Source organism: Orbicella faveolata, unplaced genomic scaffold (genome assembly GCF_042242905.1).
Source record: "Orbicella faveolata isolate gen_17 unplaced genomic scaffold, um_ofav_v1 contig_12, whole genome shotgun sequence".
In the NCBI taxonomy this organism is placed as follows: Eukaryota; Metazoa; Cnidaria; class Anthozoa; order Scleractinia; family Merulinidae; genus Orbicella; species Orbicella faveolata.
In genome coordinates this window covers 15,492,989-15,517,151 of record NW_028301539.1, presented here as the reverse complement: position 1 = coordinate 15,517,151, position 24,163 = coordinate 15,492,989, and the positions used below count along the sequence as shown (strand labels likewise).

General features: G+C 39.9%; 1 protein-coding gene and 3 pseudogenes across 1 annotated transcript; 1 reads left to right on the top strand and 3 right to left on the bottom strand.

Moving 5' to 3' along the window:
• Positions 1-2,630: 2,630 nt before the first annotated feature.
• Positions 2,631-4,393, bottom strand: LOC149116864 (uncharacterized; annotated as a pseudogene).
• A 4,251-nt stretch (positions 4,394-8,644) lies between these two features.
• On the bottom strand, positions 8,645-10,014 carry LOC149116863 (uncharacterized; annotated as a pseudogene).
• LOC149116862 (uncharacterized) lies at positions 10,002-15,112 on the top strand (annotated as a pseudogene).
• An 8,131-nt stretch (positions 15,113-23,243) lies between these two features.
• LOC149116861 (uncharacterized) lies at positions 23,244-23,900 on the bottom strand. Its single transcript, XM_089280409.1, has one exon. It carries the CDS (start codon positions 23,898-23,900, stop codon positions 23,244-23,246), a length of 657 nt encoding a protein of 218 aa, XP_089136535.1.
• Between the last annotated feature and the right edge of the window lie 263 nt (positions 23,901-24,163).

The window sequence follows — 24,163 nt, the reverse complement described above, 5'->3', positions numbered from 1 at the left end:
TCATTGTTGCGGAACTGTGTACCACCTACCGCAAGTTATCGTTTGATAATTTGCAGTATGTGATAATTAGTCATGTATTTTCAAGCGATAATTCGTTCTTTCCGAAAATTCTCCACGTTTTTTGAATGATAATTTGTTGTCCCCAAAAATGCACTGCAAGTTTTCTTACGATCTCAGCTTTGACACATCTAAAGGGGGTGGGGTGGAAAAGTTTGTGACAAGAAGAGCAAGGTCTGGAAAGTAAGCAAGCAAAAAATTACGCATAATAGTTTTAATAAAACGACTCTGAATGTTGATTATAACTTTCCGAACACTTGTGAACCATTACAACTGCAGCTTTTTCCTGAATTCACTCTCCTAAGCTAAATACAACTTATACAAGTCATTTGATCTTTTTCTGGCCTATTTCTCGTTCCCATACCCCACACAAACAAAAATAGAACTAGAGTACAATGATTAATAAAGAACAAAAATTAATATGCAAGATTACAATAAAGATACAAAACTACAATTTATATACTAACTGAAAGAATGGCGAGGAAACTTCATAAAAACCACAGGGTTTGTAAGCTTAGGTTTCCTCTCAAGAAACACTAGATGACTAATTTAGACAAACTTAAATTGAGAGTATCTAATTTAGATAGAGTAAAATTGAGAAGGAAACGAGAAAAGAATAACTTCATTGAATTTTTTTTCCAATTACAGCGAATGATGTTGATATTACACCGATCATAATACGGCAATAGTGGCAGTGCTCCAGTATAGTTATGACCATGGACTGGTAAACAGTTTTTATAAGCACTGCCTGCTAACAATGTACGGCTAGTCGGTAGAAAGGGGACGGGAACCATCAACACATCTTCAGGGCATCTTTATTTTCAATTAAAAAACATGGGGGCCCTCACAGAGTGAGTAGTACGGGTAAAATATTTCTTTACTCTGAAGGAAGAGACAATCAAATTCCAGACATAGTGGCACAAGCAACCAGAAGAATTCATCCACTAAACCTGGCAAAAGTTCCAAGCACTGATTATGCTGTTCAGATGTACACTAATGCTGACGGTGTTGTGACCTGTAAATTTTCATTTGGCAATGATCCTCTGGCCAGTGATTTGACACAAAACAGAAATTTTTCAAAATGTTAACAGGAATGGTTCCTTGATGGAGACCTGTCCTGTCATTCATTGACATCACGAGACATTCATCCACTAAACCTAGCAAAAGTTCCAAGCACTGATTATGCTGTTCAGATGTACACTAATGCTGGCGGTGATGTGACCTGTGAATTTTCATTTGGCAATGATCCTCTGGCCAGTGATTTGACACAAAACAGAAATTTTTCAACACGTTAACAGGAATGGTTCCTTGATTGGAGACCTGTCCTGTCATTCATTGACATCACGAGACATTTATCACCCTGATTATTCTCATTCCAGATCAAGGGAAGTATTCTTTATATCAGAATACAGGAGGACATTTGCTGTGCCAATTTGTTTTAGTAGATTCACTTTCTGCTCAGATTTTCTCTGTGCACAAAACAGAAAACCGTTTAAAATGTAAATGATAATTTCATGGAGAAATAACCAATTAGACTTGGGGCAACCATGAGCCAGTATTCCTGTATGTTGACATGCTGGGAAAAGTGTTGTCGCTCCCACACTTGCCGCTTTGACGTGACCATCTGATGAGGGGTGGGCTGGTTACTTGTCATAAATTTGAATGCAAATTCGTTTTGTTCAAAATGCAAGTGACAATGTTGAGTTTTCTACTGTGCCTTTTGGATACAGGCATTTGATCGCCTAAGGAGGCACCCAAGGTGGGGCATTTGAACACCATTTTCACCCCAGGGATGGGAATTTGACCAACGAAAAATTCAAAATGTCTAATGCCCAGGGGGGTTGCTCGGGCGGGTGTTGAAGTTTCGAATTGACTGGTACATAACCTACTTGGCCAGTTTTATGAAGGAAGCAATGTTCATTAGTTTTCTTATTTTAATAAGAAGACAACTTCCAAGGTCTTTTCAGTTTTGAAACTGCTCGAATTTTGAATTCTAAATCGTAGATCAAACATTGGTGTCCATGAAATTTTGTGTTATGTTTGCTCCTGGCTCCCAAAAGGCGAGATAGCTAGTGTTCAGTTCTCAATGAAGGGATGGCATTGGAAGTGGGAAAGCCTGGATGGAAGGACCCTCTTGAAGAATGAAAATAAAAACGCCCTCTTTGCATGCGATTAGTTTCGAACTTGGACTCCCCACTGAATTCTAAAAGAGCCTAGCTTGATCATTTTTTCAAATTTACTCAAATCCTGGAATAATTCTAACAACAAACAGTTTTAGTAATATCACATTGCATAGCAGTAACAATACATCACTCTTGTTTCATGAATAAACTTACACATTCTTTTTTCAAAGAAGCACCGTGAGAAAATTCGTGACTTAAACCATTTAAGTTTTATTCTCTGTAAGGTAACACAACTTCAGTAGGGAGAAGATCTTACAACTTTCTTTTTAGTTACATTACATCAGTGAAGGTAAACTATATACTACCTTATTGCTTAAATATTTTAACTCAACGTTCAAACTTTTGGGAAAGTTTAGTGTTTTTTTAATGTGAAACAAAGCTGATCTAAAGTCAAAGCATTGGGCGAAGCTTAAATTCCTCTTCCAAATGGGCAGATTCGTCGTCTTCAATACCATAGGGGATAGTGTCAGTGTCACTTTCCTCATTTGCACCATTGTGGATGTTGTGGATAGGCTGCCCTAACAAATTGCAGATTTTGCGCACTGGGTATCAGCATGTGATTCATGGACGTGTAACACAAGGGGCATTTTGAAGCATTTGCGCTGGACACATGCCACTGTCCAATGCAGAGAACACATCCCATAACAGCGTAGCAAGACGCTTGGGCTGCGGCTGGTAGTGACACAGTGTTCAAGCAAATGGGTACACTTGAAAACTGATTTCAACACTTGCAGCTTCTTCCTTAGGCGAGGAGACTTCAATGTTGCTAGCCATCTGAACGGGTTGTTGGGACTTTGATGGATGAAGTTCCAAGAAGTCATTCTCATCTTCGGGTTCTTCAGCAACCATTTTTTTCAGCTGTTCCAGAATCTCCTGTTTTTGCCCTCTTTGTTCTCCCTCTTCCCTTCCTTAAGTTAGGCATTTCATTCTTCTTTGCAACCATAATCTTACGGCTACTTCTTCGGAACTGTGACCCTATTTAAGGTCATTCCTCACATTTGCATTGCGCATCCTTACTGCGCATAATTTATGGCGTCATTAGCGCGCGCTTGTGCACGTGCATATTGAAAACATGACGGATTTGCCTTGATATTGAGCTCTGTCAGTTGAAAAAATGGCTCTAGCTCACCAACGAGCACGGGCACCCCAATTTTTTTTCCAGTCATTGTAATCAACTAATCATAAGCTTTGCGTGAGAAAAGACTGATCTAATTTCTATTGCTGAAAATTGAATAAATAAGAAAAATAGCAGATACACTGTGGTCTTTTCTATTTTGCAGTCGGTAACCACGTCAAGAAATTTGGTTCAAATTTTTAATCAAGGATTTAGCTTTCTGTCTGAATCATACTTAAAATGTTTATTTGTGTCCGACACAATGTATTGACTGTAGGTTAATGCGTGTTCTTATGAGTCTGGGTTCACAAAGATTTTGAAATTGCTGGGAATGCGTTCTTATAATAAGCATTAAATAATGCCAAAATGGGGCATTTTCAATGCCTCACTGCTCCTTAAAGAGCATGGGCACCCCCCTTTTTTATTTCAAAATTGAAGTTATCATATGACAAATATTCAGTGGACAAAGTTTGAACGCAAATCTATGGTCACTTTTATTTCAGAGTAATTACCTTAAGAGACCACAAAAATGCTCTTAGGTCCAGAAAAATTGATTCAATAGGTTTGAACAAAACAAACGGTATAAGTTCCTTAAGTCATATCTAAATGAACAGCATATCCAATTACGGCCAGCACAACATTAAGGAAATTCATTCATTGAATCTACTATTCTTATGTCTTAAAGTAGTCTTTTCTATATTTACTTGTAGTTAGTTTGTTTCTCCTTTCCATGTCTTTTTTTTCCCCTTTTTTTCAAATATTGGTGCTGTGCTTTTTCTAGTATTAGGTTGTTTTGAGTCCTGCCCCCATCTTGACAGGCATTCTTTTTTATTTTATATATCACTGAAAATAAAAGTTGTTGAAATTTTTGAAGAAAAGGATGGCTTACCTTTGGTCGTCTCACCTGGAATTATTGGAAGATGCTTAGAGTCCAGAGATGGACCTCAAATCAGAGTTGCTGTTTCAGTCTTTCTTGGATTCTATCCATTGAGGCATTTTCCTCCTTTAAATTAAGATGCAGTTGATATTTCTCATACATGTGGCCAGCTAGAGTTATTTCATGGATACGAATTTTATCTTCAAGTGTTCAACTCGCAGTGAGATATTGAGTTGAAAATGAGAAGATAAAATTCTTATTCACAAGCGGGCATGTAATATTCTGTTTATTACATAAACATACTATGACGTTTTTGACGATTTTCTGAAGGTTTCCGACCACTTTCTGAGGATTTCTGAAGATTTTCCAAAATTGTTCCAAAGGCCAGATGAAGGCTTCCGAACATTTTCCAAACATTTTCCGAATACCGAAGATTGCCGAAGATTGCTGAAGACGACCGAAGAAGATCCAAAGATGTTTCAATCATACATCAACAAATTTAAGTGTAGTGAAAGGGACAAAAGAAAAATGTTATCAAAAAGGAATGATATCTTTACAGTGTGAAAGAGAGAAACAGTATCGTCACTGTGTGATGAAGATGATTTTTTAGTAAAAGGAAGAATCTGGTATTTCACTGGTGTTTATATAATAAATCCTGATCTTCCATTTAGGTCTTAAAACTGTTTGCATTCCAGGTAGTGGCTTTTCTTTTGTTGTCCCTTGTCTATATTGAATGTGCTGTTTAAAAAAACTGCACACAAATTGGGATGTCAAGTCACCTTGGCAAACATGCATATCTGGTGTTATGCAATCCCAAGCTTCCTCTTTTTAAAAAACAGTCAGTAGATCTGATCTTGACCTTGCCTTTAGGTCATGAAGGTTATGCAGTCTTGGGTGATAGTGGTATAAATGCATAGTCTAGATCTAGAATAAGGATATAGTTTAGAATCACTCTGTTGTAAATGCTGTGTCTTAAGGATTACCATATGCCTTTTGAAGTGTTTTGCATCTAAGCAATGTAGCTAATTTGACATGAAACAACAACAGGGAATATTTTATTTAGAAATATTTTTTTCCCAAGAGTGATTTATGTACAATCACTCCACATATTTCAAAAATGTTCTGCAACTTTTCACTGAAATTGAATATGGCAAAATGCAGACACACTGTTTAAGCACTTTGGGTCTGGAACCTGAGTAACGAATTAAATTAGCAAAAATTTGCATTGACCTGTAGCTTTGTAAAGGTGATTTGGACCATTAGGGGGCATGGATAACTGGAAAATTCATTTTATTTCAAAATTCTCGGTCTCGTTGTATAACCAGTTCTATAAGCTTTAATTTGATATAGGGGTTTAGGTATCTACAGTAGAGTATAAAACAGACTGAAGCATTACTTCTCTTGGATGCGAAACACTTCTAAAGGTATATGGTAACCTTAAACCAGGAACTTATTCCTTCCTTCCATTTTTTCTGAAACAATTTATGATACAGCCACCTTTATAGCAGAGCTCCTGACGGCCACCAGAGCCCCATAACCATAGAAAGTGGAGCCCCATAGCTATAGAAACAGAACCACATGCATGCATAGAAATAGAAAACCATACAACTCTTTTTTCATGGTCTACATGGCTAGCGGCATGGATCGTGGCATGTGTGCCCAATGATGCGGAACGTGGCGGCCATACTCCAGCTAAAACCAAGTCATGCAGCCTTGGTTTAATCATACATACATGATATTGGACATCCATGTTATTGTCCATTGACAGCTGTCAAAACAAAGTATCTGCTGACCAGTATCATGTGACCATATCATGGGCTCAGGTTTAGAGCCCATCAAGGTCACAAGTTTTTTTTTTAAGTTGACTGCTGACCAAGTACTGATTTTCAATTGGATCCCGGGCTAAAGCAAGGTTAACTTGTTGATCAGGGCTAGGTTGTTTGGAAGGTATACAAATGTTTGTCACCACTTATGTATAATGTAGTTTGAGATTGTTGAAACTCAAAACAGAAGACCAGACAAAAACAGAAAACCTCAATGCAAAGTGACAAAACTCAAATCAAAATTCTTGCTTATTCTGGGTTGGTTTAATCTGGCTTTGAGCAACCCGGCCCAGGAGCTCCACTTTTAGGCTTAGCTAAATCTATTATATTACAATGTTTACAATTGAATTACTTGTGGCGTGAATTTGTACATGTATTTTATAACAAAATCGTGCATTGCTATTTGCCTTTATGCTGTACATCAATCAATAGTTCAGTTTCTTTTCATAAAATATGCTATTAATACTCGCTTTTAAAATTACTGGAATTCTACACAGCCTTAAGACACTTCCCAAAAGTGCGATACAGTTAAAAGTATGACAGCTGTACAGTATTCAGAACAGCATACAGGAATATAATGGGATCCATTCCCCATCACAAAATTGCAACATTCACAATGACAAAATCTCTCTGGCATAGATGGTAAAAATAACACTTTACTACAGACAATTGAACACACGCGAAGGTTTTGATGCATATGTGCATTTGGTCAGTCAAGCCAAGATATGTTTAATTAACACATCAGTAACATTATAGCTAAATAGATAAAAAATATATCCTAGATGCACCAAAGCTAAACACTTAAAGCCCCCAAAAAATTGAAAAATAGGGACTGTACATCCCTGACCAAATACAATGGCTCTAATGGAATCAAACTCAGTGTAGAGCTTTCTTTGCATGCAGGGTCACTGATTTTGCAGAAAATGTAGTTCATGTTTATGTGCAAAAAGGGGATATGGAGGTGCTATTAGCAATTTACCAGGTTTCAGAAGATTGTATGGATTTAGTATTTTGGTAAATTATATTCCATACTTGCTGCATCAGCGAGTTTAGTGCAATACTAATCATCCACTCGACATTTCAACAAAACCGTGGTAAATTACATTTATAATATAAGCTGAGAAATTTCAGAGTTTTGATTGGTTGATGGTATCACTACTTATGCATAATAGTGGCATAGCAGCAAAAATGGATGGTATAACAAACAAGGCTAACATGACGACACTGAACACAGTTACGTTTTTGCTTTTGTTTTCAAAAAAATGGCGCCAAGGTTCCCGGAAATTTCCTTTGAGGAAATAGAAAAGCCTGCCGAAAAAGCAATAAACAAAAATGCAGTCAAAACTGCTAAGACGTGGATGAATGTTTGGAAGTCGTGGGCAGAAAGCAAGGGTCTTAAGGATGACATTGTCAAATACGAAGCTCAAGAACTAGATGAATGTCTTGTGATTCTTTCCTGAAATTCGCAAAAGCAATGGCTCCGATTATGAGCTGAACAGCCTAAGAGTTATGTTACCTGCCCTCTACAGACACCTCAAACAAAATGACAGCAACATATTCATAGCAAAGGACTGAGAATTCGTCAAGTGCAGACAGGTCCTGGAAGGAAAAGCAATAGCTCTTTGGTAAGGTTACTATCAGTAAAACCTTTTTTGATTCCAAAACTGTTATATGTGTCATCTATTATTGAAACACCGTATGATATATCACGGTGGATGGAAAAGATGATTTACAAATTTTTGTGTAAGGGTCCAGATAAAGTTACGAGAAATTCAGTAATAAATACGTTAGAACATGGAGGTTTGAATTTAACTGACATTGAAACGCAGATCAAAGCTTTAAGGCTATCTTGGATCCTTTCGCATTTTAGATGAAAGGAAAGGAACATGGAAATCGTACTTTAATTTTCTTTTAAGAAACCATGGTGGAGCCTTTTTGCTAAGCTGTAACTATGATGTCAATGATCTTAGCCTAAACCGTACTGGCTTTTACGCTGAGTTGCTTCTATGGTGGGCTGATTTCAGAAGGTCGCTTTTCCACATGAGTTGTGTAGAAAACATAATTTGGAACAATAAAGAGATTAAGATAAATAATAGGCCTGTTTTTTATGCAAATCACTACAGTCTGGGTATTACTTGTTTACACGATTTGTTATTTGAATATGATAATGTCACCTCTTACAAGTACTTTAAACACAGGATTGCATACTAACTTCCTGACCTCGACTGCCTTGCGGACCTCTGTTCCAAAGTCCTTGAAGGCTAGAGTGTTGGTGAATGAGTTTGACCCTGTGGTATTAGAAGATGCTCACAAGGGTTTTGATATCAAGTCTGCCAAAAACAGACAATTTTACAAACTTTATTATCCAAAAAAGCTAAGTTACCAAATATGTTAAATAGGTTAATTACTGATTTTGACGTTGAAGATATGCTCAATAAAATTTATCTCTTGCCTCAAACTGTTGTGAATGAACCCTATGTATGGTCCTTTCAGTACTGATTGTTGAATTACGTATTGTTTACAATCAACCCACGTGATAACGAGATGACAACAGTTTGGGCTAAAAAATGTTTATTGGACAGTCAATCAAACGGGACCCTACTGTACAATAAACCAAAAACTGAGAGTGGAGGGTGGTCGAACTTACGTCTCCACCCCAGATATCAAGACAACTGACACGAAATCGAGAACATTAACTGATATACTGAAATCTCTCACTGGTTAGTTAACTATCATTAACTAGTTAATGATTTCTCAATCAACCCACGTGATAACGAGAGGACAACAGTTTGGGCTAAAAAATGTTTATTGGACAGTGAATAAAACGGGACCCTACTGTTCAATGAACTAAAAACGCCAAGAAGCCCAAACTGTAGGGGAAAGGAGGATTGAAAGGAAGGCTGATTGAGAAAACATTAAATAGACGTGGATGTAAGTGAAAGAAAATATTAACCTGTAACAGAAACGTACTAAAATGTAGCTTGCAGTTTATGTGCCATAGCTTGACACATGTTTAACTTTTGTTTATCAGATAACTCTAAGTAAATAAGGTAGGCATCGCTCTGCCAATCTCCCAGAGACTTGATAATTTCCAAGGGAAGACCACAGTCAAATGCAAAAGTCGCACCGCCACGTCGGAAACTATGTGGGGAGAAAAAAGAAGGTTCCAAATGAAGGAAAGAAAAACGGAAAACTGCTTATATGTGATAGGGTGAAGCTGGGACCCAAAAAGTACTGAGAAAAGGGGGGTGAAACCTGAACCAGGTTTTAGGGTTAAATGATGGCGTAAAGCAGCGATTGGACACAACTGAGATCACGGAATACAGGGCAGCGGCAATGTAAAAGCACGCTGCTGAAACTGAATGGTTTTTGTCGCCCTGACAAAAATCTGGGCACCCGAATCAGTGAAAACAAGATCTGCTCTTGTAATGACCTTAAAAGAAATATCCCAGAGATTATTGGTAACTAAATTAGATATGTGTAGCAAAGTAAAAAAGGCTACCAAAAACAAGGCCCACATGGCCGCACGCAGGGGAAGCGAAAAATCGAAGAGAACAAACATACCATGTAAAATGTGAGGCGTAATGGCTGATTTACGGGAAACAGCTTGCCCCAGAAAACGTTTAGCACCACGTAACAAAAGTGTAGACCGATAATCTGAGCTCCAAGTAAGCTCATATCCTGCTAATTGATGAAAATGCTTAAGGCTACTTATATGGTTTAAAATTGTACCATAGGCTCGCTGATGAGCCACTAAATAAGCAACATGGAGACTAATTGATTTGAGAGAAATAGGAAAAGTACAAAGAAAAAACTGTTCACAAAAGTTCCTAAAACTGCGGGCATGAGCAGCCATATTCTTCTGCGTGGATGACGCATGGGCCAAAGAGACTAGGCGAGACGCCCAGGATTCTAGAAATACCGGTGAGAAAACATCTCCCATCTGGAGTCGGACATGTGGCTGGCCTAGAAAAGGAACAAAAGTCCATGTCATCATAATACATCGAATGAAAAACAAGAGGGCGCAACTTCTTGAAAGCTTAATGTAAGATCCAAAACGCTACACAAGTGATGGAATTTGTCGCAGGCGGAAATGTCAGAATGCCAACGGCTGAGATAACCAGCTAATTGGTTATGTCTGCCCAGAACGTGTTCGACCCGGACTTCAAAGTCAAATAGCAACGATGTAAACCAGAGCTGTCGAAGACAACGTTGCATAAAGGGATTGGCCGAGGCAGATCAATTGATAACAGCTACTGCGGTTGAGTTGTCGGAAGAGATAATAAACTTGGAACCCTGTAACTGCAGTGCCCAATGTTTGACTGCGACAACAATGGTAGAAAGTTCGAGCGTGTTAATATGAAGTGACGAAGACAAAATGTCATCTGGGAAAATAAAGCGTATACAGTCTGATCGACAAGTCGCGCCACCGCCGCATAGAGAAGCGTCAGTAGCAAAGTTAAAGCATTGAAAATCCCATAAGAAGGGCTTGATTAATGATACCCGATTGAACTGGGGGAGGAAATGAAGCCACCACTGGATATCTAATTGCATGTCATTAGTAATTGAGTACCGGTGATGAGAAGCAGCATTGCAGGCTTCAAGACGATTAAGCAGACATGCCATGCATATTCTGCCAGGTTTTACACAGGCAGTGACAAACGAAAGTTTTCCTAAAAGCGACTGAAGTTGTTTTTTAGTAATCGATGAACTTTTTGTCCAAACCCGTAATTGGGTAAGTAACCCCATTACGCGAGCTGCCAGGACCTCGAGAGTAAACGTGGTTGTGTTCACAAGTATTCCAAGACAAACCATTGTTGTAGCTGGAGGACAATCCTCAGGGGATGAATCTAAGCCAAGTTTAAGAAACAAGTCACCAAGATGATCAAAGGCTTTCTTTGCATGCGAGGCAATCTCTGCTCCATAAAAATCATCAAGATAAACGTCCGCTAAAAAATCAGTTTTGGTGAAAATGTGTACTACGGCGCTAGTTGACCTTTGGCAAATCATCGCAGAAGAATGCAACCCAAAAGGACAACAGGTGTTGAAGTACAATTTTCCGTCATAGCAAAAACCTAGCAAATGGTAATCTTTGGGATCTATAGGAAACTGTCTATATGCCCGCCGCAAATCTTTCTTAAAAATAAGACAACCTCGTCCTTTCTGTAGAATAAATTCCATTAATCGGTCGATTCCGGGTAAGTGCAACTTGTAAGCATCACCTAGGTAACTGTCTGAAGGAATGCCATTGTTGACCAAATGACCTGGTGGAAAACTTAAATCCATAACAACTCGACGCGATGTTGACCCTCGTTTAGGAACGGTTTGTAACAGAGAACAAATGGCGGGCTGCGGAAAGGGAGAATGGTCAATTGGTCCGGCCAAGGCCTGCCAATGCAGTTCTGTATTGATGTGTTCGCGCACGTGGGAATCGTACTGTGTTGCTGAAGGGTGATTATGCGATGTAGAGGAAGGCAGTGATGGCACGGTGTAATTAATCGGGCAGCCAAAAGCGAGAAATTCAGCCACAATGTTATCATGATAATCAGGTAAAAGAATTCGCCAGACATTGGTAAGCAGCAATGTTGGTACTGAAACTCTTGCACCGAAAGCATTTGGTTTGGGATGTTGAGAAGTGAGCAGATGTCGAACCACTATGGAGATGTTAAAGCTTGTCCAAAGTTCATGTCCATGTCCGGTCCAAGTCAAAACATTTGAATGGTCGAGATGATTGACAGATTGTTGTCATTGGGGGGAAGCTGGAATGGGAGAACGACGTTTCGGGCAATGCAGCATGGGGTGATCTGCTTTGCAAACACCACAACTATGATCTTTGTAATTCGGTATATCTTTGTCACATTTACAGGCGCCCGTATAATTCCACGCCTTGCATGCCTTAGTCGTGGTGTTGTTGTTAGACATGGACGTGGCTGAATTATTAAAGATGCCCGACCCAACTGGTGGGGCATCTTGTCGAGTGGAATTTTGCAGATCGGAATCACGGAAAAAGGTATTGGCTTGATCCTGAATATCTTTGGTATCTTGCCACGCAATACGTCGTTGTTCAACTTGCTTAGCAATGAACTTGTGAAACGCACGAATGCTAGACCATGTATAGCTTATTGATTTTGTCATCAATAACTCTAACTGGGACAATAAAGCCTCCTTTTCAGCGACTTCATATCCTTTAATCATTAGTAAAAAACCAGAGGCAAACTCAGAAAGATCAAGTTTATCATACTCGCCTTGCACGCCAGGGACGAAATCTTGCTGGCAGTCGATGGTTCGTTTTGGCTTCCTTGCTACAGTGGGATCTTTGGTGCTAGCGTCACCGAGGTGAAGCTCTGAATACATTGAATGAAGAGGGCGTTCCCTTTGGCTTTCCAAAACTTTAAGTTCCAATTCGAGCTTCTCCTTTTGTAGTTGGACTAACTGAAGCTATTGGTTGAACGTCAAAGTTGATGTTGGGATCGTGTTCGCTTATAGCAGGGATGTTGATGTATTTGACTTTGAAGAAGAAACGGGAGGCTGTTCTTGGGATGAAGGAGCTGATCTACTATCGAGTGTTGACCCCAAGAGATTGTCGGAGAACAGAGAGTTGACGGGCAGGTCATAAACAAAATCTACATGGTAAACCGGCTTAGTTCTACGTTTTGGACGAACACCTTCAGAAGCAGACATTGTAAATTGTACTGAGCTTGGAATGGTAAATGTGATGAAATCAAGCTTACGTCTCCACTCTGGATATCAAGACAACTGACACGAAATCGAGAACATTAACTGATATACTGAAATCTCTCACTGGTCAATTAACTATCATTAACTAGTTAATGATTTCTCCAATATTAAGCTTTTAAAAATTGAGTTGTTGACTGATCAGTGTACCTTTTGTGATCTAAATGAAGAGACTCTGTATCATCTTTTCTTTGAATGCTCTCATGTGCAAGCTTTTTGGGAATGCTCCATTGATATGTGGTCAGATGTCTGATGAAATTTAACGTTGACACTCAAAGATGTTATCTTGTGTTTTTTAGAAAGGAACGACATATTAAACTATCTGCTGATTCTAAGTAAATTATGTATCTGGGAATGTAGGACGTCAAACTGCCCTCTAAATTTTAATTTGTTTTTATATAAGATTGAAGTAAAAAAGAGACAAAGTCATATTGCTGTAAAGAATGGGACTCTTAACAATTTTAATAGAAGATGGGGTCTTTTTCTACACTAAGAACTGCAAGGATGGCTTGCTATGGTCACTTTAGCTTATAATTTTTTTGGTCAAATTAGGGTTTGTTAATGTAATCTGTAAAATAATTAGGCATTTACCTAAGTTATTGTTATGTGTGTGTGCATGCATGTGTAGCCTTTCACATTTATTGATGTAATTAAGTACAATGTGGTTAATAAAGGTTATGAGGAAGAAAAAAAAGAGCTCTTCGTGAAAAAGGCCACAGAAAACAACCTAATACAACTAAAGTACTTACTGTCCAAGATGAAGAGCAGCTATGGAAAAATCGTGTACTTGGTGAACAAAATCCAGTCACTCCTTCATACTCTGTGGTATCTGCTCACCCTTCATTTTGGTCTGCGAGGTTGCCAAGAGCACCATGAAATGTTTGTTGAAGATTTTAGCTTGAACAAAGACGACCAAGGCACAGTATGTGACATTCGAAGAAAACCCAACAAAGACCCGGCAAGGCAGTCTAAGAAAGAAACGAAGAGCCATCCAGCCAAAGATGTTTGCCACTGGTGATCCCCGTTGTCCAGTCCAGTTCTTCAAAACATATCTTGCCCACAGACCTGAAGAAATGCAAAACAGTGGCCCATTTTATCTTGCCATTATTGAAAAAATGGAAATCCAAAGTGTGGTACAAGAAACAGAGGATGGGTGTCAATAAGATCGACTCCTTCATGAAGAATATGGCCTTGGAAGCAGAATTGGATGTAGAGGGAAGAAAGTTAACCAGCCATTCGGTAAGAAAAACAGTTGTGAAGAAGCTGAAGGTCTCGAATCAGCCAAGAAGTGCTATCATCAGTGTAACAGGCTACACAAGCGAGCAGACTACAAGGAAGGTGACGAAGCAGAACAGCGACAGATTTCATCCATCATCAGCTCTCCTGTCGGCCAACAGGTTCAGAATTCCTGCCCAGTTCTTTCCAATTTGCCCATTCAGTACAAGTGTACAGCGACGCCAGCCTGCCAAACAGTAGTCTACCACTTTCATGGCTGTCAGGTCACGATAAATTACGAAGCTGGCGTGGGTGTTTTTCAACAAAGCAGCAATTAAACACTGGAAGAAGCTTGCCCATACCTTTTCTTAATTTGTGGTTTCACTTCACGGCTGCAGTGACTGCAAAAACCATGATTTGAAAATAACTTTCATTGAACTATTTCATGTTGTTTGCCTTCAGTGGTTTGAACTGGTTTCACAAAATAGTGTCAATCATTTTTTTCATTAATGTAAAAAGATTGTTACAAATCCAGACGCCTGTGTTTGTTTTTCCAACTGTAACAAAATAAAGGTCTCTTGTGTGTTCCCGAAAATTTCTTGGCTTTTATTATAAACAAATAATAGCATGACCTGTATGTGGTATTTGGCAATAATACCAGCTCGTAATATTTCAAAATTTTCCAAATATCACTCACTGCTTCGCGGCTTGTAGTATTTTGGGCAATTTTGAAATATCACTCGCGGTATTATTGCCAAATACCACGTACAGGTCATGCTATTACCTATACAAACACAATATGCATATCACTACAGGTGACTCAAAAGAAGGATGACAGAAATGTTACAGAAAATTCGTTTAAGATTGATTATCATTCCAGTTAAAGCCAAGAGATGCATTTAGAAGCCAGAAAATGCCCAAAATCTCAAAGACTTGAGATGTTCAAGTTTGATAATTATTCGCGCTAAAGCGTAATTTGAATATTATTTTTGCCTACAGCTTTGCAGTCCTTTTTTCAGTCGTAGCTTTACCAGTCTTTTACCAATAACCTTAAAAGAAATTCAGCCAAGCATTTCACTAAACCCAATAGATTAAACAAACAAAAGAAGGAAGTTCCATAATTTGTAAACACAATATGCATGGCAACATATGAGCGTCAAAAGCTGTCAAAGATAGCAAATCGATGGTTTTCCTTCCTCCAATGGTAAACAGAAGAAGAAATTATAGCAGTCTACAAAGCGGCTGTCCCTACTAACAGAAAGAACACTTCAAAACTCCCCTGGCGGTTTTACAAATACAGTTTTATTACTTCTAGACATGAGGTTATCGGTATATGGTGAAAAAGACAGACAACTAAGCTTATTTGTTTACAATATGCAACTTAATATTCAACAACAACTGTAGTCTGATTGTTTGAAATTTTTCAAATTTCTCTCCATGTTCCAAATCAGATAATCAGGGAGACTTAAAAACTCCTATTGAAGATATAAGTTTAACTTGTAAGCTTATCTCGCTGAAGCAACCAGATAGTTTTTATGGAAAACGCAAAAGTTTCTTTGTCACAAAGTCGCTTACCACAATTTGGCAGTTGACTTCAGTTTGAATCCTATAGGCAGAAACTTCCAGCAAGAGTTGCAAAGACTGAACTGAACTAATCTTTTCAATAGATCAACGAATTGACCACTTTTTCCCAATCTGTTTTTCCTCTAAACACACGAAACATGTTTAATTTCTCTTGTTGATCACCTGATGAAATTATGCGACTTCTTGCATGGCTGCACATCTCGACATGAAGTTCTGTATTCTTCTGAGTCAATTTTGGTTTGCTCTGCCTCACAGCATTGTTCAGTACTATCTCGCCTCCTTTCTAGCCCTGGCCCACTCTTTCGCGATCTTCCTCGCCACTTTGGCTGTTAATCCTTGCTCTCTGCCATCCTCTTTCATGTTCTGCTTTAGTTAAACCCTATCTTGAAAACGTTAGATCAACGTCTTCAATTGTTTGTTGACATAACAAATAGAAATGAGGTTTTTTCTGACTTTTTTGAAAAATCCCGCCAAGAAAAGATTGCATTCCTTAGGTTCCTCATGAGGGCTATCTTGAGACGCCTCTCCCCCCCCAGAGTCTGTATGGATGGATGGATGTTTGTTCGCTTGTACCCAAATTTTCTCAGCTTGATGAGTTACCAATTCTCCTTACCCATGGTGCTTCATTGGCATGCTTCGTGCCCTGATGCCCCGCTAAAAATTGAAGATTAAGCTTAAAAAGAAAAGAAATTGAACTGCAGGAAGAAATCCAAAGACTAGACCAGCAAATATGTGGCAATCAATATTTCAACTAAAATTTATTGGATAACTACAAATTGGCTAAGAAAGAATTAGAAGATATGTACGATTCAAAAAAAGGAGAGGCTATGTTTAAATCCAAAGCAAGATGAGTTGAACAGGGAGAGAAGCCAAAAAAGTATTTCTTCAACCTGGAGAAAAGGAATCACGATAGAAGGATCATTAAAGGAGAGGGTCACTCCAAAAAGCTTATATTTTTGTCTTCACCTATAGCAAGTAAACATTCAGCTTTTTCACCCATCGAAGTTTCAACCACTAAGTGCCTGCTATCATGAAGAAATTCATCTCGACAGAAGTGACTTCAGAGGCTGCCATTTTGAACTGTCCTTGGCAACCAGGCTGTGTTTATGTGACGTAATTCCGCCCAACTTGAAATTGGCCGGGAGGAGAAAAACCTGCAACCGACTTTGCATCGTTCACAAGGTCAGTAAAATGTATTTTTCCAAGCGATTATCCACTTCCTTTTCTTTACTGCTTTCATTTTTCAGAGTTTGGATTGCTACAATGAAGCCTTCCATGAAAACCAACTTTCAATATCACAAAGAAGAGGAATAATTTTCCTTGTACCAAAAACTGAGGAAAACTTAAATGAAATAACATACTGGCATCCAATAACCCTTCTTGATGTCGACTATAAAATTGTCGCTAAGATAATAGCAACATACATCAAACCCTCACTTCCGTCCTTGATTCATTCTGATCAAAAAGGCTTATAAAAGGAATTTACATCAGACAGAACATCTACCTATTAGGTGACCTAATGACCTTACAGACGTTAACAAAATCCCTGGAATTCTTTTTGTAGACTTCGAGAAAGCCTTTGATACTTTAAAATGGAGTTTTCTCCATCAAGCCTTGGAAATCTTCAACTTCGGGCCTAGGAACAGAAAGTGGGTCTCGATTCTGTACAACAATAGAGAAAGTAGAGTGATGAACAGCAGGTACAGGACAAATTATTTAAAGTCTAGAGGTATAAGGCAGGGATGTCCATTAAGTCCTTTTTTATTTGTACTTGCATTGGAAATTCTGGCACTAAAACTCTGCCATGATCCTGGCTGTAAGGGTATCATACTACCTAATATACTTTATTTTCTTGATGTGCTAATTACTTACTTGATGTACTTTACTTGCTTGGTGTACTTAACTTGGTTGAGGTACTTTACTTGCTTGATATACTTTACTTGGTTGGCATACTTTACTTGGCAAACTACTTGCTTGGCATACTTTACTTACTTTACTTGCTTGGTACACTTTATTTGCTTGATGTACTTTACTTGCTTGTTTGATGTACTTTACTTGCTTGATGTACCTTACTTGTTTGGTGTACTTTACTTGCTTGGTATACTTCGCTTGATGTACTTTACTTGCTTGATCGATGTACTTCACTTGCTTGATGTACTTTACTTGCTTGGCACACTTTGACTTGCTTGATGTACTTTACTTGCTTCATGCACTTTACTTGCTTGGTGTACTTTACTTGCTTGATGTACTTTACTTGCTTGGTATACTTTATGTAATAAATCAAGGTGAAGCGAATTGTAGATCTACATGCTTTAATAATCACGAAGAAGAATGAATTGAAATCCTACATTACACAACATGGATATCCGATTACTGATAACATGACTCCGCACGTGACTAGATTATAACATTCCTCCCCCTTAAGACTTTTGCTATTCCAAACAAAACAAAAAGAAACACTGAGCAGAAGCGTAATAAAATCAATGAAATGTTTTTCACATAATGATTCTTGCCGATCGCTAATCAATGTTCAAAAGCAGTGTCATAAGTTTTAAAGTTCATAGTCTTTGAAACGGTCGGGTAAACGTCGGTCGCGGACTGGGCGTGATGGTTTAGCCTCTTGTGCATCAGACGAACTCACGACCGGCTTGGTTGGGCTACTCGGTTGGGTTGTGTCTGTTGTGCAATCTACCTCCGACCCCACTCCTGGTACTAATATCTCAGGATTTGACTTTGTTGGGTCTTGGCTGTGGCTTTTCCGCATATGGTCCTGATGTCGTCGAACAACTCGACCATCCGGTAATTCGACTAGGGCTGAGACTGGGCCCGTCATCTGCACCACAGTTCCTTTTTGCCAGGACTTGGGGGAACTGAAGTCCTTTATGAACACAGGATCACTGGCTTCAAAGTCCCTGTGTTTGGCGTGGTGGTCGTGGGTCTGTTTGATGTTCTTGCTTCTGTCTCACCAGACTTGCAGTGTTGGGCACTATGAGGTCAAGCTTAGTTCTCAGCTTTCTCTTCATCAGCAGCTCCGCTGGTGTAACCCCTGTTGTCGTGTGTGGTGTTGTTCTGTACTTGAGCAGAAAACGTGACAACTTGTCTTGCATGGTTCCCTCTTCCATCTTCTTTATCCCTTCTTTGAAGGCTCTAACTGCTTGCTCCGCCTGTCCATTCGAAGCTGGATGGTATGGCGATACTTTGGTGTGTTTGACGCCATTTTTTGAGAGGAAATTCTCAAATTCCGCACTTGTGAAATTGGGACCATTGTCGCTGATGATGGTTTCCGGGAGACCATGGGTCACGAAGATTTCTCTCAACTTCACTATGGTGGCGGCTGATGTTGTACTTTGCATTATGTGGACGTCCATCCACTTGGAATGTGCATCGATCACCACTAAATACATGTGACCCTTATATGGCCCTGCATAATCAACGTGCACCCGTGACCAGGGTTGACCGGGCCACTCCCATGGGTGGAGAGGTGCTTCTGCTGGGGCCTTCTGGTGCAGTTGGCATTGCTGACACTTTTTTAACTGCATCTTCTAACTCACGATCCATGTTTGGCCACCACACATAACCACGTGCAAGGGCTTTCATCCTTGATATGCCCGGATGGGCTTTGTGAAGCTCGGCTATGACTTGTGCTCGTCCTTGAGGTGGTACTATCACCCTGTTTCCCCATAGAACGCATCCACTTTCTATGGTTAATTCTGCTTTCCGGCTCAAATATGGGTGTAACTGCACATCCTGGCAGTGGTGTGGCCATCCATTAAGTGTAAACTGGTGCACTTTTTAGAGAAAGGATCGTGCCTTGTCCATTCTTGGATATGACGTGAGTTGATTGGGGTGTGGTCCAGATGTTCTAAGAGCAAAACTGTCTCTCCAGGTACAGGAACAGACTCTGGCCTCTTGGACAAGGGGAGTCGACTTAATGCATCCGCATTGGGATTTGTGGTCCCCGTTTTATAGGCAATTTTGTACTCATATGCTGCCAAGGTAAGGGCCCACCGCTGAACTCTTGGAGAGGCTTGTTGGGATACTCCTTTCTTCTCGTTGAAAAGCCCTTCCAGCTGCTTGTGATCAGTCTGTATGGTGAACTTGTGACCGTACAAGAACTGATTAAACTTCTTCACTCCGAAGATGATGGCCAAAGCCTCTTTTTCAATAGTGGAATACCCACGCTCAGCTGTGTTCAGTGATCTTGAGACGTAACCAATTGGGCGCTCTGTTCCATCTGCCATCTGGTGGGAGAGTACCGCCCCTACTCCATAATCTGAGGCATCACTCGCCAAGATTAGTTCCAGATCTGGCTGGAAATGTACCAGGAGGTTTGCAGACTAGAGTAGTTTCTTGGATTTGTCAAAAGCCACCTGCTGCTCGGTCTTCCAACACCACTTTGTACCTTGTCTAAGAAGCTTGTGGAGTGGTTCTAGTACTGTAGCAATGTCTGGTAGGAAACGGTGATAATAATTTAGCATTCCCAGAAATGCACGCAGCTGAGTAACATTCTCAGGCACTGGGGCATTCTGTATGGCTTCCACCTTAGCTTCTACTGGCTTGATACCACGACCATTGATCTCATAACCACAATAGGTGACATCCGGCACCATGAAGAAACACTTTTCTTTTCGCAGCCGCAGTCCAGCTTCAGACAGCTTCTTGAGTACTGCCTCTAAATTGGCAATGTGATTGTTGTCGTCCTTCCCGCTGATGAGAATGTCCTCCATTCGCACAATGACCTGAGGAATGCCTTGCAAGAGGTTTTCCATCGTCCTCTGAAAAATGCCAGGTGCAGAGGACACTCCAAAAGGCAGTCTATTGTACTGAAATAGGCCTTTATGGGTGTTTATGGTGGTAAACTTCCGAGACTCCTCATCTAGAGTCATCTGCTGATATGCTTGCGACATGTCCAGCTTAGTGAATTTCTCACCACCTCCCAGGGTAGCCAAAAGATCCTCTGTTTTCGGTATTGGATAATTGTCCAGTTTGGACACTTGATTTACTGTTAGTTTATAGTCTCCACAGATCCTCACAGTCCCATTGGGTTTTGCCACAGGTACAATGGGTGCTGCCCATTCTGAGAATTCCACTGGAGATATAATTCCTTCACGCTCCAATCTTTCGAGTTCAAGTTCAACATTACTTCTCAATGCGTAAGGTACTGCTCTGGCTTTGATGTATTTTGGTTCAGCGTCTTGATCCACGTAGATCTTTACCTTTACACCCTTTAGCGTGCCCAGTCCTTCAGCAAATACATCTTGGTATTTTGAAAGCACGTCTTGAAGTGCCGATTGGGTATTATCACTGGCTATCTGAAAGATTGTTTCCCAATCCAAGCGAATTTCTTCAAGCCAATCTCGACCAAGTAGGTTCGGTCCGCCACCTTTGACAATGAGAGCGTTTAATTTCTTCTGCTGGCTTTCATATTTTACTGGAACCGTAACTGCTCCCTGTACTGGAATCTTTTCTCCTGTATACGTGTTTAGAACCGCTTTTGTTGTCTGGAGTGGACCCAATGCGTCACGCAATCTTCCGTACGTTGCTTCATTTAATATCGTCTTCGAAGCACCCGTGTCGATTTCCATCGTGGTTTTCCGTCCACAAAGTTCCAGATCCACTTTGAACGATTTCTTTCGATCGCTGGACAGATGATACATGGCATAGATGTCGTCTTGATCGGCGCTTTCTTCAACAAAATGCGTTCTTTGTTTACCATCTGGCCGGCGCCCACGTTTGTCTTGCTTTTGAGGTTTCTTCTTTCCTAGACATACTTTAGCCATGTGGCCTTTCTTTTGACATTTGTAACACACTTCGTTCTTGTAATAATAATAATAATAATAATAATAATAATAATAATAATAATGGCATTTCGGGCAGTATATCCACAGGGTGGCTCTTTGCCTACCCGATGCTAACTAAATTTACAATTGTAAAAAGATTAAAAGATATCTAAGAATTTATATCTATATGTAAACGAGATAAAATTGTGTTTTAAGATATGCTAAAATAAATAAATGAATAAATAAATAAATAATTAAAATTATGCCAGGTGTTCTAAAGCTCTCTTAAAAATAATGTTTTTGGTGTCTTTACAAAATTTAATATAGTCTTGGCAGCACCTCACGTTGCTGGGCAACGTGTTAAATAAACTTGCAGTCTGGTCCTGTAGAGTATTATTAATTAAAGATCTCTCTAACTGAATGCTGTTACAAGATCTTAAGCATCTTTCGTGTTGAAATACATTAAGTTTCAGATAACTTGGCCAATATGGGTTGTGAAGGGCTTTGTGAGTTGCCTTAAGTAGGTTCCATTCGCGTTGTTCCTTTACGGGAAGCCATTTGAGTTTTGTAAGGATGTCTTCGGATGACACAAATCTACCAAGCACAAAACTAGCTGTAGCCTTTTGTACTCTCTGGAGACGTTTCATTAAATAATCTGGGAGTGAGTGGTATACTATGTCATTATAATATAGCTTGCTTAGAACCAGTGCCTGTGCCAAATTCTTTTTGATATGGAAAGGCAGGATGTTCTTTAACTTCCTTAGGGTTGCTAGAGTAGCATAGCAGGACGCTGCTACTTGTGTGACATTTCCTTCCCAGTTCAGATGCTCATGGATGTGAGACCCCAATAATTTAGTGGTGGTCACTCGTTCCAAGGGGATGCTGTTGATTGTGATGTCGAACTTTTCAGTGTTTAAATGATGGACCTTTGATAACTGCGGAGTAGATAATAACATCAGCTTAGTCTTGGAAGGATTAATGACTAAGTTTGCTTCACGTGACCATGCTTCCAATTTGCCTATACTTGCAGAAAGTTCAGTTAGAGTTGATTGAAGATCTGCTGGTTTGCACTGTGTGTACAATGTGGTATCATCAGCATATTGATGACATTTAACTCCGCGTACATATGACTGAAGGTCAGCCACGTAGAGATTGAAAGTGAGTGGCCCCATGATAGAACCTTGAGGTACGCCGAAACTCACCCTACAAAGCTCTGACGTTTTGTCGTCGACTTGCACAAAGTGTTTCCTTCCTGTAAGATATTGGATCGTCCATTTAAGATATTCCTTGGAAAAGCCTAACAGGCTGAGCTTTTCAAGAACAGTCTTGTACTTGATGGTATCAAACGCCTTAGAGAAATCGGCTAGTACCATGAGGGTAACTTCTCCTCGCTTCATGGCGCGAATAATGTCATCTCTGATCCCTAATAGAACAGTAGTCGTTGAGTGTCCTTTCCTGAAGCCTGAGATATTCTCTTTTAACAGGCAGTGAGAATCAATGTAATCGATGACTTGGTGGTGTACGAGTCTTTCAAAAACTTTTGAAAGGACCGGAAGTATTGATATCGGTCTCATGTCTGATACACTGAAGGTAGAGCCACTGGTCTTAGGGATTGGGGTTATCCTTGCAACTTTCCAAGCGTCAGGAAATGTTGATGTGGCAATACAGGAATTTATCACGTCTGTCAAAGGTCCTGCAATCAGGTCGGCTACAGGCTTTAGGAACTTAGCTGGTATTTGGTCAGGTCCTGTCGATGTATCGGAACGAATTAATTTGATTTCCTTGAGGACCTCTTCATATTTAACGTGGCGCAAAGTGAATGATCTTTCCCCCATCAGGCATGGCTGCAAGCTATCAACAAAGTTCAGTAGGTCTTCAGTATTTGCAGCTCGAGGGATCATGGTTCCCACTGCAGCAATAGCACTCCTGTTTTGGCTGAAAATGTGGAGGTTTAGTTTCTTCTTCGACCTTGTTGAGGCTGTTGTCACTGCTGGACCCGGGCGTCTTCCCGCCAATATCGATTAGATTCTTTGAAGCCATTTCGGTTGCTGTAGCGATTTCTACCGCCTTGTTGAATGTGAACTCCCGTTCAGCCAACAGTCGTAGTTGAATGCGATCGTCGCTGATTCCACAAACGAGTCGATCTCGCAGCATGTCTTCGAGTGTTGCTCCGAACTGGCAATGCTCTGAAAACCTTCTGAGTCCTGCGATGAACTCTGCAACATTTTCCCCTTCGAGGCGACTCCTGCTATGGAATTTGAATCGCTCAACGATAACACTTGGCTTCGGCGAAAAATGGCTTTCCAGCTTTTCTAAGATCTCTTTTAAACCCGCATCGCCCGGTTTCTGGGGTTGTAACAGATCGCGAATTAACCCATATGTTTTGCTTCCATATACGCTTAACAGGATAGCTCTTTGTTTCTTCTTGTCTTTAATTTCATTTGCGGCGAAGTACTGCTCGAGTCGTTCCGCGTGTCGAGTCCACGATTCCTCTGACTCCTTAAATTCTCCCACGTTCCCGTAGGTTGCCATGTTTATCCTCGTCGCCAATGTAATAAATCAAGGTGAAGCGAATTGTAGATCTATATGCTTTAATAATCACGAAGAAGAATGAATTGAAATCCTACATTACACAACATGGATATCCGATTACCGATAACATGACTCCGCACGTGACTAGATTATAACACTTTACTTGCCTAATGTGCTTTACTTGCTTGGTTTACTTTTTTGCTTGATTTACTTTACTAACTTGAGATGTTTTGTTAACTCAAGATTTTTTTTGCAAGTTAATT